The 17,344-nt window shown below is 44.0% G+C and overlaps 1 protein-coding gene across 1 annotated transcript in view; it reads left to right on the forward strand.

Moving 5' to 3' along the window:
- The window catches only part of DCBLD2 (discoidin, CUB and LCCL domain containing 2), a 526,471-nt gene that overhangs the window by 263,670 nt on the left and 245,457 nt on the right, over nt 1-17,344 (forward strand). The window contains exons 5-7 of the mRNA XM_078657730.1: nt 967-1,039; nt 2,967-3,100; nt 3,760-3,800. Coding sequence (XP_078513856.1) covers nt 967-1,039; nt 2,967-3,100; nt 3,760-3,800 — 248 coding nt within the window. The remainder of the gene's footprint in view (nt 1-966; nt 1,040-2,966; nt 3,101-3,759; nt 3,801-17,344) is intronic.

Here is a 17,344-nt window from a genome sequence, read left to right on the forward strand (position 1 = left end):
TGCGCCGCTCGCCTCCACACCCCGCGCCGCTCGTCTCCACACCCCGCGCCGCTCGTCTCCACACCCCGCGCCGCTCGTCTCCACACCCCGCGCCGCTCGTCTCCACACCCCGCGCCGCTCGTCTCCACACCCCGCGCCGCTCGTCTCCACACCCCGCGCCGCTCGTCTCCACACCCCGCGCCGCTCGTCTCCACACCCCGCGCCGCTCGTCTCCACACCCCGCGCCGCTCGTCTCCACACCCCGCGCCGCTCGTCTCCACACTCTGCCACTCCACTCTCTGCCACTCCACTCTCTGCCACTCCACTCTCTGCCACTCCACTCTCTGCCACTCCACTCTCTGCCACTCCACTCTCTGCCACTCCACTCTCTGCCACGCCACCACACTCACTCTACGCCACCAAACTTGACTACACAACACTGCTCCACTCCCCACTACGCCACTCCTCGCTACAACACTTTTCTCCACTCAAACACACTCTGTACTGCTCCACTCCCCTCTACGACACTCCCCTCCACTCTGTGCCACGATCCTGCAACTAGATGGTTGAGGCTCCGCTGTCAGAACCGTCAGCTTTTCTTTTGATTTGGTGGAAGTACTTTTACGACCTTCCTCTTAATTATTCCTCAAGTTCTTTTTATGCTTAATCGTTTATTTGAACTTTTATGAGGTATGATTTAGCGGTGAGTCTCATTAATGAGTCTGGCATATCCTGGCATATCCTTTTTCAGTTCGGGTCATCGTGTAAGGTACTGATTATTCAAATTGTCACATTGAAGTATGTTGTGACTGGACTCTGAACCGCTTTGTTTCCACAGAAAGATGGTATATTTTTCAAGATTAGAGATTTGTACATTAAATAGTAATATCAAAGTTGGAAATGTGTATTACTTTTTACATGATACCTTAAGACAGTTTGGGTTTCTGTTTTAAATTGGCATTTATTTATTTTTTTACTTCTTTTTAGTAAATATTGCCCAGCTGGTTGTCTTACTCCCTTTGGCGATATTTCTGGTACCAGTCCTCATGGATACAGAGATGTAAGTGAAGTGCATTTAGCATTATCTATCTTGTGAAACCCCTTCCAAATTATCTGCAATAAATAGATTCAAACAAAAAAGGGAGCTAGCACTTGCAGTACATTGGTCCATAATGCAGGCAGTACTGCTATCGCCACATTAGCTGTAAAGAGGATCCACTTGCTCTCTGGAGGTATGTTATGCTACTTGCATAAATTCATATGCCGTAGCTGCCTAGGATTCAGTTTCTTTGGGTGTGACTTTACATGGTTTTAGTGGGCTGTGTAATATCTCACTATAACATTTAAAATACATGGGTAAGGTCAAATTTGAGAACGCTGTTAGTTCCTTCATTAAAGGTTCGTCCTCTTGAGTGATTGCCACACAATCACCGTACTGCCTTGTTCACCTAGGTTTTAATATCCCCCAAACCAGTGACCAAAAAAATAACCAGCATTAGCAAAGTGAATTAACTGCTTGTTTTAGCTGTGTTATTGCTGTTTGTTGATGCTGCAGGCCGTGATAATCTATTACCTCACATCGGTCACCATATGTGCTTGCATGTGTCCTGACACAGCAGTCATTTTGTTTTTTAAAATGTATTAATCCAAGTTGGCAGTGGCATTTACAGTGGGTAGTTTAAAAATAAAATGTGTGCGTAAGTAATTTTACAATTTGGAGCAACCAAGAAACCAAGAAACAGATTTCGGCTGCAGGACCCTCCTATAAAGATTAAAAAAAAACAGAGCGAGAGATGGGTGGTTAAACAGTAGAGGAGAGGTTGCTAGATGGAGCCAACAAACACAGCTAACAATTAATGGTGGCATCGCGGTGGAGCGAGGTAGCACTGGAAGCAGGCTATAAAAGAAAACCTGAGTGGAATGGGGTAACAATAGATAAGCACTGGATGCGAGATGTTGTGGGGGGGCAAAGCGTGTGTGAAGGGTAAAACGAACAACAGTGGGAGGGCGGGTTTGAGGATTTCATAGGCAGCAACATGGCTCTCCCCTTTTTAGTGGTTCTATCTGCCATTGCTATGGGTTGAAAACCCCAAGCCTGCAGTTCTTTGATTTAGTTAAGGGATTTCATTATCCTGATCTTTAAAAGGTGACAGAGGGTACGTTCCCCACAAAAATAGCCTAGAAGCACACATTAGGAGCCACTGGAGACTAATTTGACTAATTTGACGACTATTTCCATAGAACTCCAAATACAGATGTGTCAAAATGTTCGATGTGGGAGCAATAGACTGATCTAGAAAGCTTTCAGGCACACACCACTCCAGTTAAGTATCTTAAATCACAGCATACCAAAAGGTTCTCATTTTTTTAACAGGGTTAAATGATAACCTGTTGAGAGGTAATGGCGACATTCGAGGGACATGGCATGGGCCGATATAAGAAAGGCTAGATTATGTAACAAATATACCTATGAAGGTGGATAAGCGTGTGCTGTTTGAACCAGTAGATGGGCTGAAAAACAAGAAGCAGTGCAAAATTAGGACCCATTGCCCTAAATTCAAAAGTCTTTGTAACAGGGGCCTTCCCCAAATTGTTAAGTCTTAATAAAGTGCAGAAGCTGAATATTTTCAATCTGAAAATTGTTTTGGACAACCTTTGTTAGCAAAACTATCACTAAAAATTGAGACAAATAGCTTTTAGGGTATGAGGAATTCAGGGGTAAAGCTCAAGCAAAGGAAGATGTGTAACTCGTTTCATGAGTCTAATAAAGGTTTCAAAACTGAAATAATGATTGTTCTAATGAGTAAGATCCTCGATCATCTGGTGATCTTAATGATATAGCTGGAATGCCCTTTGTGCTTTTCCCCCACCTATCCCTCACTCTTCCCTCTTCATTTCTTTGTTTATTTATTTAGATTTTACGTTTATTTCATGCTTCGGCAAGATGGAACCTAGCAGTGACCGGGCAACTTATTTTTGTTTTCTAGTCCTCGTCGCTGTGCATGGCCGGTGTGCATGCTGGAGTCGTATCCAATGTGCTTGGTGGCCAAATCAGTGTTGTGGTCAGTAAAGGTATCCCATACTACGAAAGTTCTCTGGCTAACAATGTCACATCGAGAGTGTAAGTGGAGCTCCTATCTTTAGTCCTAATGCAACTGATCATCAAGCTTGTGATATGAAAACCTTGAGAGCTGTGTCAATTTAGTGGCATTGATCATTAGTAATTAGCCCCCCCCCCCCGTCGCATCCCCTATATGCAAAAATAGCATGTTCTATTAATTACAGTTCTGAATCACACTGTATGCTTCCAAAAGGCAGCTTTAGTGCAAATGCATCATAAATAACGTAATGGGACTGTTAAATATTTTACCCTCCAAACAAGGGTGCTAATGTTGGCATGAGTTCAGCTTCCCTAGGGCCTACAAGGGATGTACGTTGTTACAACGCATGCTTTTACTACGCATGCCTTTACAACGCAGGTTTTTCAACGCAAGTCGTTACAACGACTTGCGTTGTGGGGTGCTGGATAGTGAATAGTTTAATTTACTATTCCAACTCCAGTCCCCGTGGATAGTAGGGAAGGTGTTGGATAGTAAATTAAACTATTACCTATCCTAGAGCGCCCCCCAGCTCAATTCGTTGTAATGACTTGCTTTGAAAAACCTGCGTTGTAAAGGCACTGCGTGGTAAAAGTTGCGTCGTAAAGGATGTTTCCCGCCTACAAGTCACTCTTACGATAAAGCATGACTGCACCTCAGTAACATATGATTTGTTTTTCAGGGGCCCGTTATCTGCAAGCCTTTTTACGTTTAAGACCAGTGGTAAGCGTTTTCCTGTTAATTTATTGTTACAGTTCAATTTCTAAAGTGGCTAAGTAAAAACCTCTATGCACTGTGACATTCTTGAGTAGATTCACCTAATCCCCCTTTTGTATTTTTTTCTACTATATCTCTTATGAAGACTAACCCATTTATGTTTCTGAATGTTTTAGTACTACTAACTTAGTAATGTGTGGGCACAATAATGTCCTGCTGGACCTTTACTTTGTATTACGATGCAGTTTCATCAGCCTGCATATGTCTTGTGATTTATAGACTGCAAAATGCAAACTTCAGTAAGCGGAAGATACATTCAATTTCTTAATTAAAGACGCTCGGGTGGTTACTTTCTTTGAGTGATGGTGGGAGTAAAAATGCATACTGAAATGTATATGTACAAGCGAGTGATTCCAGTAATCCCACTGCAGGAGGGCACCAGTGTCAGCTGTAGGACCACTTTAATAAGGAGGCTCTTAATTCTGCCAAAAATTAAATTGAAGTTTTGCTGTACAAGAATAGCGAGCTACTGGTACCACAATTAAACCTTCAGTAGATTTAAGACCTGTGAATAGTACCTTAAAATCACACTGAGAATAAAAGGGCATACTGCCATGAATTTCTTTATTACAATTATGTAGAAAGCAAAGGAGCAACTTTATGTTTTTGTCACTTAATGCATGATTAAAAATTCAGTTAAACAAAGGATCCTTTTTACTGTGTAAGAGGAAATTAGTCAAGCTGATTTGATTGGAAATAGATGAGTCATCCACATGGACCACAATGGCAGGGAAGCAAGGCATGATGTTGATGACAAACCACACACACATAGATTTGGTAAGCTGGAGGTTTTATGGTACACCCCTCAGGCACAAGCAGTGCCTGACCAACTGCCTGAACAGAATCTCACCATATAAATCCTAACATTCCAGATCATTACTACAGAACCCTGGAAGGTGCCTGGCAAGTGCATAGAGTGGAGAAGCAGACCTCAGGCACTACCCCACATATCTCCCCTACACAAAAAAGTCGTAAAATAATAGTGTACAACAAGAAAAGTATACAAGTCGCGAAACTGAGAATAAAATAACTTGGGAAATATCAACTAGGACCGCATAATCACTGATGGCCATCACTGTACATAATGCTGCAAATATTTAGGTATGCGTGAAGCTCTTTCTTCCCGGACCAAATAACCCATCCTAAGATCACGTCATGCTTTCCATTCGTCTGTACATCCCTCCAACACGCTCCCCCCTCCTTACATACTGACCTCTGATTTAGATTCCATATACATTTTTTTTTTTTTAGTTTTATATAGCTCGGACTCGACCCGAAGATATTGGCATTCTTAAACAGCTTATCGCCTTGAAAAGTTTCTTGAATTAAAAACAATTCTCACATCAACTTGGCACATTAGTATGCACCCAGTCCCACATGTTAACCCTACATTAACATGCAGCTTTTCTATGTTTGTTCTCGAGTCTCAACCTTCTGTCTTCCAAGTACCATCAGGAGACATCCTTACACAACCTTTGAGCCACCCCATCCGTTATGGGACTAATTTAAAATGAGGTTTCTGTTCCCTGAACAGCTAGAAAGGGGTCTTGCCAGTGGTCTGTTGAGACTAGAGATTGTATGACTCGATCCTTTTGAGTAATTCCTTCCAATTTAAATGCGAGGGCTGTGCTAACTGTATACCTTCCTTCAATGTGCCAGTCAATCATTCCACTGGATTTGGAATGCTACCACATATGCTTAATAACACTTTCAACAAAATATGCCTTTAACTCTCTGGAGCAAAGCTGCACATGGTATCGGTTAGTTCTGTTTCAGGAAAACCTTCCCTGTAGAAAACCTTTTGCAGCAAAGACATAACACTATAAGGACTCATGTGAATCCCCCACATTAATTCCGGCCAATGTGAAAACATATCCACTAGAACAAAAATGTAATGTGCAACTACTTGTCCAGGTAAAAGACCCACAAGATCCAAAGCAATCTCCTTCCATGGCGCTGACTGCTATTTCCTACAGCACATTGATGGAGTGCATGCCTTGCGTATTGTGTCACTGATGCAACGCTCAACCTCTAAATGTAAACCAGGCCACACATAATTAAGACGCAATTGCTCCTTGGTTTTCATGATCCCAAGATGACCCTTGTGAGCCTAGCTGATGATCCTGTTCTTGAGTGACTTTGATGGAATCAGTCTCATGTACCTGAACAATAAACTTTCATTTTCTGAGACGTGATCATGAATTATCCATAACATTGCGAGGCACCTTCTGAGAAATCATCTTCAATTACTTCCTGTGTCCGTTCCTCTTGTGACCTTATACACTTTTATCTCTTCCGACATCTGCTCATCCAGAACACCTTCACAGGGATCCCTTTTCACCATTCAGGAGAACTAATCGGCTGCAACGTTTTGGTTTCCTGGTAGAAATTGTGCACAAAAGGTGTACTCTTGCAAACCAGTGACCCAAAGCTGTTTGCATGCCATCTGTATCAGGTCCTTTCTTTTTAGAAATTTCCCTCAATGGCTTTTGATTCTTTCATACGGTGAAAACCTATCCCACTCACAATTCCTCACTTTAACAGCCCAGTGTATTGCTAGCGCCTCTCTTTCAATGACTGAATAATTAAATTCTACCCTTCTCAATGCCAGATAGGCAAACGGAATAGTATTTTTAAGCAGTCAGTCCTCTGAACACGCACTGTGCCTGGTCCTTTTGAACTAGCAACCGAAGTGACAAAGCACTGTCTTTCTGCAACACAATCTGCCGAGATAACTGTTGCTTAAGGTCCTTTTCAAATTCCTTTCTTAGTCTTTGTTATCCTGTGATGGAGAGAGTAAAGTTTAAATCCCTAGTCTCGGCACATTCACCTCTCAGTGGACACGGTCCTACTTACCTGAGGAAACGTTTCAGGTTCTATTTTCCCACCAGGCAGCTGCGTTCAGCCACGCAGCTTCTCACCCACGTTCCGAGATTTTGCCTTAAGAGAGTTGGAGGGAACTCTCTGGCTTTCAGGGCAGCTTCAGCCTGGATCCTTCTTCCCTTTGACCTCTGCGGCGTTTAGGATCCCAGGCTTTTCAGGAAAAGACTTAAGACTTTTCTCTTTATCGCGCAGTTTGTTTCTGCCTTCCACAAGGTTCACGCCGGGACACTCTTAAGAGTATCTGTGCGCGCTGCAAATCACATAAACCTAATTCAACACTTTTCCTCAGGAGATGTGCACTTAGTCTGAGTTTTATCTACCATTTTTTCCATCAAACTGCTAACAAATTTGATCATTGCAGAAAAGAGAATTTTATCTTTATTCTGTTCATTGTGAATAATGATGTCAAACAAATACCTTTTTGGCCCGACACCAGTGCAACTAATCATTTGGTCTAGATATACATTCTTCACTTTACCAAAATCACATTTATTAACTCTCGGGGTCAATCCATGCTTCTGAAACTTCTTATTGAACCTCTTCAATTCTCATGTTGTACTCCTTACATGTCCTCTGAAAGACCAGACTATAAATAGGTAAATGACCCCTCCACAGTCTCCTGACAAAGATGACCAAGCTCGCTGAAACACTGAGGCCGCTTTCACAAGCCAAAATGGAATGCGCAAAAATGTGAACAATCCAAATGATGTTATAAAAAAGTGTTTTCCTGACAACTTTCTTCCAGTCTTCCCAGATGATAAACAGAGATTAGATCCAAAGTAGTAAACAAAAACCTAGCCACGCCCACCACAGACAAATGCTTGGATATACATAAAAGTGTAAACTTATCAATGACTGTCTCCTAGTTAAGGGCCAGGAAGTCAGCACACAGCCTGATTTCCCTAGAGGGTCTGTTCACCACAGCGATGGGCACCAACCATTTCGTAGCCACAGTGGGGAACAATAACCTCATTTTCATGCTACCTAGTTAATTCATCCTTGACTGCTTCATGAAACTGGTCTGACTAGGTCTTTAAGGCAAATGATGTGAAAATATTGCTTCAAGCTTTCCAATTTCTTTACAAACACTAGGAAACTTGTACTCCAAATGTGTACATTCCCTTTACAATTATACATTTTCTAGATTCTTCTCTCATCTGAACTTGTGGTTCTTTGTTAGGATTCAAGAAAACACCTAACTGTTTTTGGTGAGGCCAACTCAATGAGCAGTGACTTGAGACTGAGACGTTCACCTTTCCCATGATGGCCCTTCCATGAAACAACACATTCGCCTCAAAATAGCCTAACATTTTATTGCCCCACCCGTTATCCCCCCCCACCCTCCCCCAACTCATCCTCCTGGGCTGATATCCATTCTCCTAAGACTGCATTTATCCTTCAGGTTCTTTGTTTACATTTGCTCTGAAATTAACCCGAATCAAACACCATACACAGATCTAGACCATCAATTTTTTCAATAGCAGATGGTATTTACTCGCCTTACACACCAACTATAACACAATTTTGTTGCAGACTGCCGTTACGGTTTTACTAGCTGTGGCACCTTACCACTTCTTCGACAGCGTACAAAATGACACCTTTCCACACCCATTGCTTATAGCCCTGATCTCTGAACAACTTTTGTTGTTCGTTATATGGCCCAATTTCCCACATTCGAAACATTGGCCTGTAAAAGTTTTGTCTATCATTTTCTTGTCCTTTTCCTTTTTTTCCCCTCTCCCAGTTGCGGCGATAAGTTTTTAGTTGAGATATTCTCCACTCTCACAGGCTCACTTATGCATGTGCTCCACCCTCTTAGCTATCACTTTGAGGCAGCTCATCCTTAAACCATATGTACTCTTTCTTTTTTTCTCACTCCTTCAATTTTGAAACATTTGGTCTTTTAAATGTTCATCAATCAAGACACCAAACCTAGAACTGTTGGCCAACTTCCCCAAGACTGTTACATACTTCTCTGCACTTTCATTCTCCCTGTGAACCCTTTTCGCAAAGTAGAAACGTTTATTAATAGTACTTACTCAAGATAATTAATGCAAGTTTAACTTCTTGAGACCTATCTCAAACTAATTTTGATCCCTCATCTTTGATTGACAATTCAAGTACATTGCCTTGCTTCTCCTGACCCTCAGTTCCCAAACAATTCAACAGTTTCTGTTAGACGCTGTGTGTAAGTTAATTGACTGGAAGACAGTCTTACCTTGTGATTTGTATTATATAATTCATAAAACGTAATCAAGATAATTTGACTAACAATTTTCCCATGTTATCTCATTGACCATTTTTATTAGTTCAGCTCGAAATTCGTTATTCGGCACAAGAAAATGGCCATAAAAGATCAATAAATAAAAACTTAATATAATGCAATCACATAAGATCGCATTAAAATAAACAGTCAACAGTTAAAAGGAGAGCAGTGAGTCCAATAAATACTATAACAGATTGCCACTCTTAGCCATCCATCGACTTTCTGCACCTTAATGCTGTTTTAAGAAATGAGCAGACACTGTAACAGAACTCAGGGCCATTTAACAATTGTAGGCAAAACAAATTACCAGTGCACTTGCGAAGGCTTAATAATTTTAAAATTGGCTTAATAAATAAGATAAAATGCATTTAATAGAATTGACATCAAACATAATTGCATTATAGTCTGTTCAGATAATCCATCGGTAGGACTTGCTGGTACCAATGACCCTGAAGAGCCATCCGTGCCTGGAAATTGCACGAGTCACACCACTGTGCCTGCCCTAAAAAATGACACCGTAATGATCTCCCCCAGTGAGAGAGCAGGATTGCAAAATAATGCGCTGGCTCCTCAAGTGCAGAAAGGATAAGATACTCCCTGATATAGCTTTTACTAGAATCACTTTGTAGCTTCTGGAAGTGACGACTCTAGGAAATGGCACTTTACCATCAACTTTTCACCTTTTTAAAGTGCGGATGCACTGAAAAAGACCTGTAGGTTTAGTGCTTTAAAGTTTTTTGTAAATAATTCAGCCAGGGGATTGAGAACCCCTTATCCAAATTGAGGCAGTCTGAGATAATGTCAACGTTCCGACTAGCCTTGTTGCTGGACCACACGCTGAGCCATAAAACAGGCGCTAGCTTAAATTTATTAGAAATATACTGGAGGTTGCGCGCTGAGTGCATGATAAAATGAGAGCTTGTGGGTGGTAAACACAAGAGCTGCCTACAGATACGATTTTCCTCTGTCTACAATGTGGTGACATCCTGATAGCCCCATATCTCAGCTCCATGAAGTGCTGCTGATGTGCACTGAGTTCTAGATGTTCAAATAGGGGGGAAACTGTCCCCCTACCTCCTGCCGGGGGTAGATTTAACAGAGAATCTGCTGTCCTACTGATCTTAAGTCAAAAGTGATTAATCTGCGGTTGCCAGGAGACAGAACAACTAAAGACAACCCCCACACAATTAAAATAATTCACAGACCCCAGTTTTTGTCCCTTCAACCTTAGGGTGGATATATTTTTCTTCCCTGGTCCACAATCCATTTTGGACGAGTTCCCATAGTTTGTAGACCGATCTAATTCACTCATAAAGGATGTAAAAGAATCCACCAGCAGACAAAGATCCCCTGGCGGTTGTGCCATAAGTACCACGTTGTCTGCTTGAAGCAGCGCTGGCACAGGAACTTGGGAAATCCTCAGGATAATGCTAGTGGCTTAACCAAGATGGGACACAAATTATTAATATAGAAAATAAAGAGCAAGGGGGCCAAAATACACCCTTGGCGCACCCCACGAGCTACAGTGAAGGAGTCCGACAATTCCCATTATAGGCCAACCCAGACCTTAGCTTCCAGGTTATCATGTAATGTGTGCAGAAAGTTTTTTTTTTTTGCAGAGTTTTATATAGCGCGAACTAGACCCGAACCGAATCGGGTATCAGAGCGCTTTACATAGCACCAGTTACGTTACATGTTACATTACATGAGGACACACATTTATTTTTAGGCACGGGGGGATTAAGTGATTTGCCCAGAATCACAGGAGGTTTTGGCGTCGTTACCGAGACTCGAACCCAGTTCTCCAGGTCCGAGGTCGAGCGCCCTAGCCGTTAAGCCAATTCCTCTCCCCACAGTTAAACAATGACACCTCCCCCCCCTAGGTCCAGCAACTTCAGCCACAGTTTGGATCTAGTAACAGAATCAAATGCTGTTGACAAATCCAGAAAGGCCAGGTACAGTGCTTAGCTATTGTGTATTTGCTGACGATAAAGTTCAGGTTTAAGCACTGTTCCACTGTACCCAGACCCTATTGGAATCCGAATTGAAAGGGACACAAGATCTTATTAGAGTTTGCCCACAACTTCAAGCAATTAAATATTACCCGCCCAGTTACCTTAACCGTACTGTCCGTGTGGGAGATCTTTCAGTAACCTCTTTGAGACGTTTGATCTTTTTGAGAGTGGCTACTATTGTGCAGAGGGAACAGGAAGTAGTAATCTTACTGCTTAAAGAATTATTGAACACATTAGTTATCAAGGGCACCCAGAGATCAACGTTGCACTTGAATAAATCCATGGGGGACCTCATCCGGCCTGAGACTTTACCATTCAGGCTTTTCCTAATAGCTATTATGACCTCCTGCAAAGAGAAAGACAAAGCTGGTGAATGGAATAATTTCCCCCTCAACTCTTCTTTAAAGCACCCGTCTAATACCAGATGATAAATTGCACTAAAGTGCATGACCCAGTTTGTGATTGTAACACTGCAGTTCAAAAAGGGGGTTAGGTGGAGATTCCCTTTGTTTAAGCTTGTTGACTTTGTCCCAGAAGATCTTACTATTCCTAGAGATCAACGTACTTTCCAAGAGATTCCAATCCCTCTTGCACAACTCTTTCTTCCTAGAATTCAGAATGATTTTGTAAGTCTTGCAGGCCTCTCGTACTGCGACTTAGTCTTTTGGTGTGTTAGAAAGGGCCTTCCTTAGTTTCTATTTGGCTGCTGAAACAACACAGGCTCGCTTGCCTACTCCTGATCAGCTGCAAAAGTAGATGCCTAATGCTCAAGTTAAGGGAGTCAACATATGCTAACGTTTCATCACAACGCTTGTCAGACAAACAATTCACGAACAGCATAAGGCTGGACTTCAGCAGCTTTCTTTTCTTTTTCTTTCATTTGTTTGTATAGCGCCAGAATCGACTCCCAAAGGAGTATCTCTGCGCTTTGGACGAGGAGCACAGATAAAATGCATCTGCAGCCTGAATCAGCAGGAGAAGAGAGTAGTCTTAAGCAGCTTCCTGAATTGCAAAGGGCAAGGGTATCCCCCCGCATCTTTCAAATGCCATACAAATCTTAATCCACAACTGGTGTACTGTGCGTGAGATGTTGTGGCTGCAGGGGGGTGTTAAGTTTTAAGCACTGGAGGGTGACCTACTACATACAGAGCTTTATGGTCATCACATTCAGTCGCTAATGCGGCGCCTTACAACCATGAAGAAAAATGTATTGTTGCATGAGCACAATCTTTCAATTCTGTCCGAACTGCCATTGTAAGTGTTCCCTCAATGACGAAAACCCAGTCTGCATGTTTTGCCTCCCTATAGACTGTATGTCTGTTGGGGCACAGCTGAAACAACTAGTTGCCTAGTGGCAACTAGCACAGTGTTTACAAGGCATGCATGGCTGCCCTTACGTGCATTCGAACCAGAAGTCCAGTTGAACATCATTGATATGCCACTTGCAGGAGGACATCTATCTGGCCCAGAGTTGAAACACTTCCTTTAGGCTATGAAGAAGGCAGATGAAAGCAGAGAGCCATGGGGACTTTACAGACCTATAGACCATCCTTTAAGAGTGGATTGCCCACAGATAGAGGAGGTCAAGGTAGATATTTCTGTAGAACACAAATCCAAGGACAGATGGGGGTGGGGTGACCAGTTCTTTACATACTCATAATGGCAGAAACAACAATCAAAGCAAGTGCCCTTCTAAAGAGAAATAGGGAAACCACTGGGCTGAAACTCCAAGGAATCTGCCTCCAGGTCTTTTAAAATAACATGCATCGCTCACCACCCACCTAAACACAAAACACCTGTGGTGGGAGCAAATAGGCCTTCCTAGTTCAAATGGTGTCTATCACCGCCAACAAGTGGGTTGAATATATTGTCAATGATTTCTATTGTATAGACCTCCTACGCACACCACCAAACAAGCCATCAGGGCGACTAAAAGTACCAACTAAGAAGCAATAGAAAAGTTCCAGATGAAGGAAAGAAACACAGATGTGTATTCAGTCTACTTTTTGGTCTCCATCGGGACTTGACTATGAGATTGAATCTAGATCTGAGGTTCTCAAACAGGTATATAAAAACACATAGATTCCAAATAACATTGCAGAATGTTACTCCATTATTGGAAGGAGGGCTTATATAGCAACAGCAGATCTTTATGCCTACTTCACATTCCTGTACACCATTCTCCGAGACATTATCTAAGGTGTTTGATACTAGGTGGTCATTGCCAATTCAAAGAGCTGTCTTTTGGCATGAAATCCACCCAAATAGTGTTCACAAAAACACTCTCTGGGAAAACAATATTCATGTGTAACCTTACCAGGATAATTTGTTGGTAAAAGCAGACAACTACCACCAGTGCCAACAAATCTTCACAAGAGGGATCACACTGTTGCACTGTCTGTGGTTCACCATAAACTGGGCTAAGTCCTCGCCAATACCAGAGACAAAGGGACATCTCTGGGGATAGAACTGGATACAGTCAAAGCAATTGCTTATCCGACTGCAAGGAGAGGTCAAGCAATCTTAACACAGATTGAGCCTTACCAGAAGTCTTAAGTTCAGACACTGAAGACAGTCATAACATTGTTGGAGATTATGGCATCCTTCATTCATTTTATTTCAAACACACGGCTACACATGAGAACACTACAGGAATGTTTAAACATACAGGGAGTTGGGAGGATCTAGTGGTTGTAACAAGCAAGACCTTCGAAGGCATGGGATCATGGAATGCATCCAACATTTTGAGAAAGAGGCCTATCACGACAGCTGTAACACAATCCAAAAACAGCACATGCTTTACACATAGGACGGAGAGCACATATGGGAATGTTTTGGCCAAATGAGGAGGCTGCCCTACCCTTTGGCGCCACCTAGCTTTCTGAGAACCAGTGTTCGAGGCATGTGGGCTGCTAAATTCATATCTTATGCATAGATCGCCGCCTAGTGTTGGGTCCGGATGATTGCACATTGTTGTCCTGGAAGAGTCTTTGAAGTATCACGAGATAGGTGGCTCCTCCCCTGGACTACAGTGCGATTGGGCATCGACTCCATCCCCAGATTGTTTTTTTCCGCCATTGGGTTCGGATGTGGTTTCGACGTCTCCGTGTCGGAACCGAAAACAACTTTGTTCTTAAGGCCAAAAGGCCTTCGTTACCTGCGTCGGTATTGTTTGCGTACGGTCTCGAGCGTCGTCCGACTCCCTGAGCCGGACATCTACGGAGTCAAGTAACTCTTCGATCGAGGCCCTCTCGTCGCAGCAAGACCAGACGAACTTAACATGGAGCGGAGCCCGTTCAAGTTCTGCCCCGTCTGTGGATCCAAATATCCACACATCGATGTGCATCCGGTCTGTAATAAATGCCTATCTCTGGACCACAACGAGGAAAACTGCATGGCCTGCTCTAAGTTCAGGTCCAAGAAGACGCTCTAGCATCGGCGCACGGCGCGCCTTGAGGCCTAGCGAGCGGCGCCGGCACCCGACGACATATTCGACGACCCCGCGGAAGACGGCGGCAGCCATCATCTCCAGATTTCACCACCGTCGACGGAGGTCCAAGCCGATCCCGAGGAACATGTCGAGGGACAGGGCCACGACCTTGAATACGTCGAGGAGGTAGGGGACGACGAAGAAGTTTATGGGGCCGCGGAAGATAGCTCAGAGGAAGAGCTATGCCCCGAAGTCTACATTATTGAGGCTCAGGTCACGGGATCGCCACTCGGCCTTACCCACGACCCTGCACCGCTCTCCCCGGCCCCGCCTTCTGGCCCGGCCACGGACACTCAAGCGGAGCCGCCATCTCAGATATCGAAACCGAAACCTTCGGATCCGACGGCACCAAAGATGGCCGACGTCCAGCCAAAATCGAAACCGAAACCTTCGGAATCGACCAAACCTAAAATGGCCGACGTCCAACAAACAGTATCGAAGCATGCTCCTTCATCGGCTCCGTCGCCCTCAGGCCCACCGAAGTCGAAGAAGGCTGTCGAGTCGACAGCGTCGCAAAAGGTGCGGAAGGAACCATCCTCTAAGACGGCCGTCCTTCAAGTGTCAAGCACAGTTGTTCCGGCACGGACGTCTAAGTCGGTTGACACGCCTTCGGACGCTCCTACGGCGCCGTCAAGTAAACGCGCAGTCGAATCAAAGTCGACTAAAAGCCACAGCCCGAAGGCCGCAGGCACTACGGCACCAACGGCGTCGGCACCAAAGACTCCAACGGAGCCGCGACACGTTGCAGCCGAAGATTCGTCGAGGCAAATCTCGGCCACACCGGGGGAGTCCGACGCCACCGATCATCGGCCGTCGGTTACCAAACCCTCTGCCTCCTTCACAAAGCAGGTGACCGACTCCCTCAAACGTATTCGGGAGAAGACTTTGTCGTCAACGGCACCGCCTCCAAAGACCTCGACCAAGCTTCTCTACACTCTGCCACCTAGGGTGGCACCAAAAGCATTTGCACCAAGATCGGTGCCGAAAATCGCTAACACGTCGGATCCTTCGACGCAAAAGGGACGCTCGGATCAACATCAAGCCTCAGAAGACCATTCTGAGCATTACATCGATGCCCAAACAGGGAAATTGACCCTCTACAAGAGGAAAATCACTTCCCAACCACTGGAATCCTATGTTATTCCACTAAAGAAGAAGAGGCCGGAACAGGACATTCCTGCCCTTGTTGAACCTATTCTGCCACCACCAAGAAGAAGTCCATCTCCTTCACCCACCCAATCAGGAGGAGAGGATGATGGACAAGATGACCAATACAATTTCCCAGTTGACAATGACCCTGATGTTCTGCAGGACTCATATGACGACACTGGGGACCAAGGTGGACATCAGGTGGTACAAGATCCACAAGGTTTTGGGACACGTACATCTCCAACAGAGGATTCTGCAGCATGTGGTATATAAATAAATAATACCGGATCTAGGTTTTACTGGACATAGCAATAACAGATAGCTCAATAAATAAGAGTCAAGATTCGAGGTAGTAGGAGTTTGCAGGTTTAATACAGCATAAAGGACAGGAACAGGACAACCTGCACGGGAACAGGATGGCAGGGCCCTGCAGGGGGGACAGGGAATGAGCGCGCTAACTTTAATAACAATGTACAACATATATATACTAAAACAATTGCATTATAGTGAATACAGTAGGCGGAGCAGTGGGTGTGGTCAATAGCAGTCGCGAAAGATAAGGGTGAAAGTGGGTGTAACAGGAGGCGTATACATGGACATGTGATGTAAACGTAACAGAATATGTCATAAATGGGGCGGAAACATGGAGGGGGCTACCCAAGGAGCCGGGACCTCTAACCTAATGGTGCGCGCAAACTGACAATGACGTGTTACTAGGAGAAGCTGGGGGCTATGAACTCTGTGCTAGGAGCAGAGACTGAAGTCTGGAGAGTCAGGGCGACATGTACCTAAACCCTATCTAGTATCTAATGTTTAGAGGACATGTTGATATAAACTAAGAGTCAGGAGGGGAGAGGCTAACAGACTCTAAGACTGGAGCATGCATTATTCTACATGTAGTGCGTGATGAAGAATATTAAATGACCATTAAATGCAGTATTTCTCTTACATGGAGACGTAAAGGCTAGACGATGACAGAAACTATTGATGCGATTCAGTAGCTTAGGAATGCAGAGAAGGAGGGCTGGACTGATAACTAGAATCATAACATACTCTTGGCAGACTCGTAGGCAGAGCCAGGCCGAGCCGGGCACTGTGAGGCAGGAAGTAAGTGAAGGGTCGAGGATACAGGTGGGGGCTGTATCGCTCCTCAGCGAGGATTCAGGAGACAGGCGCTGAATCTGGTGTCCGGGCCCTTTTGAGGCCTAGAAACGGGGACTTTACAATGAAATAACGTGCACACTGGGAAACGTGGCAACGTAACTTTACATAGGCCTAATACTCGTAGCTTTCACGAGAACTGGGAACTGGCATATTAGAGATGGACACAACTGTAATTGCGTCTTTAATCGAACATGGGGAATACATATGCATATTAATCATGCACACATAACATAAGATGGGGGACACGTAGGGACACAGAACATGGCAAAATTTACTTTTCCACATTCCCTCCTTGTCACTACGTTTCCATCAGGAAACATCAATATTCATGATACCATCTATCATTTCATACAGTATCATTTGCTCGTCTCGGATTTTCTTGGAACGGGATTTAGAACGAGACTTGGGACTAGGAATACAAGAGGTAGCACAAATGCCGCAAATCGCAGGGCCACATTGTATATAGAGGCAGCAACTGAATATGATCGCTACTGCAATACCCAGAAGTGACAATACTTTCCAT

Source organism: Lissotriton helveticus, chromosome 8 (genome assembly GCF_964261635.1).
Source record: "Lissotriton helveticus chromosome 8, aLisHel1.1, whole genome shotgun sequence".
Taxonomy (NCBI): Eukaryota; Metazoa; Chordata; class Amphibia; order Caudata; family Salamandridae; genus Lissotriton; species Lissotriton helveticus.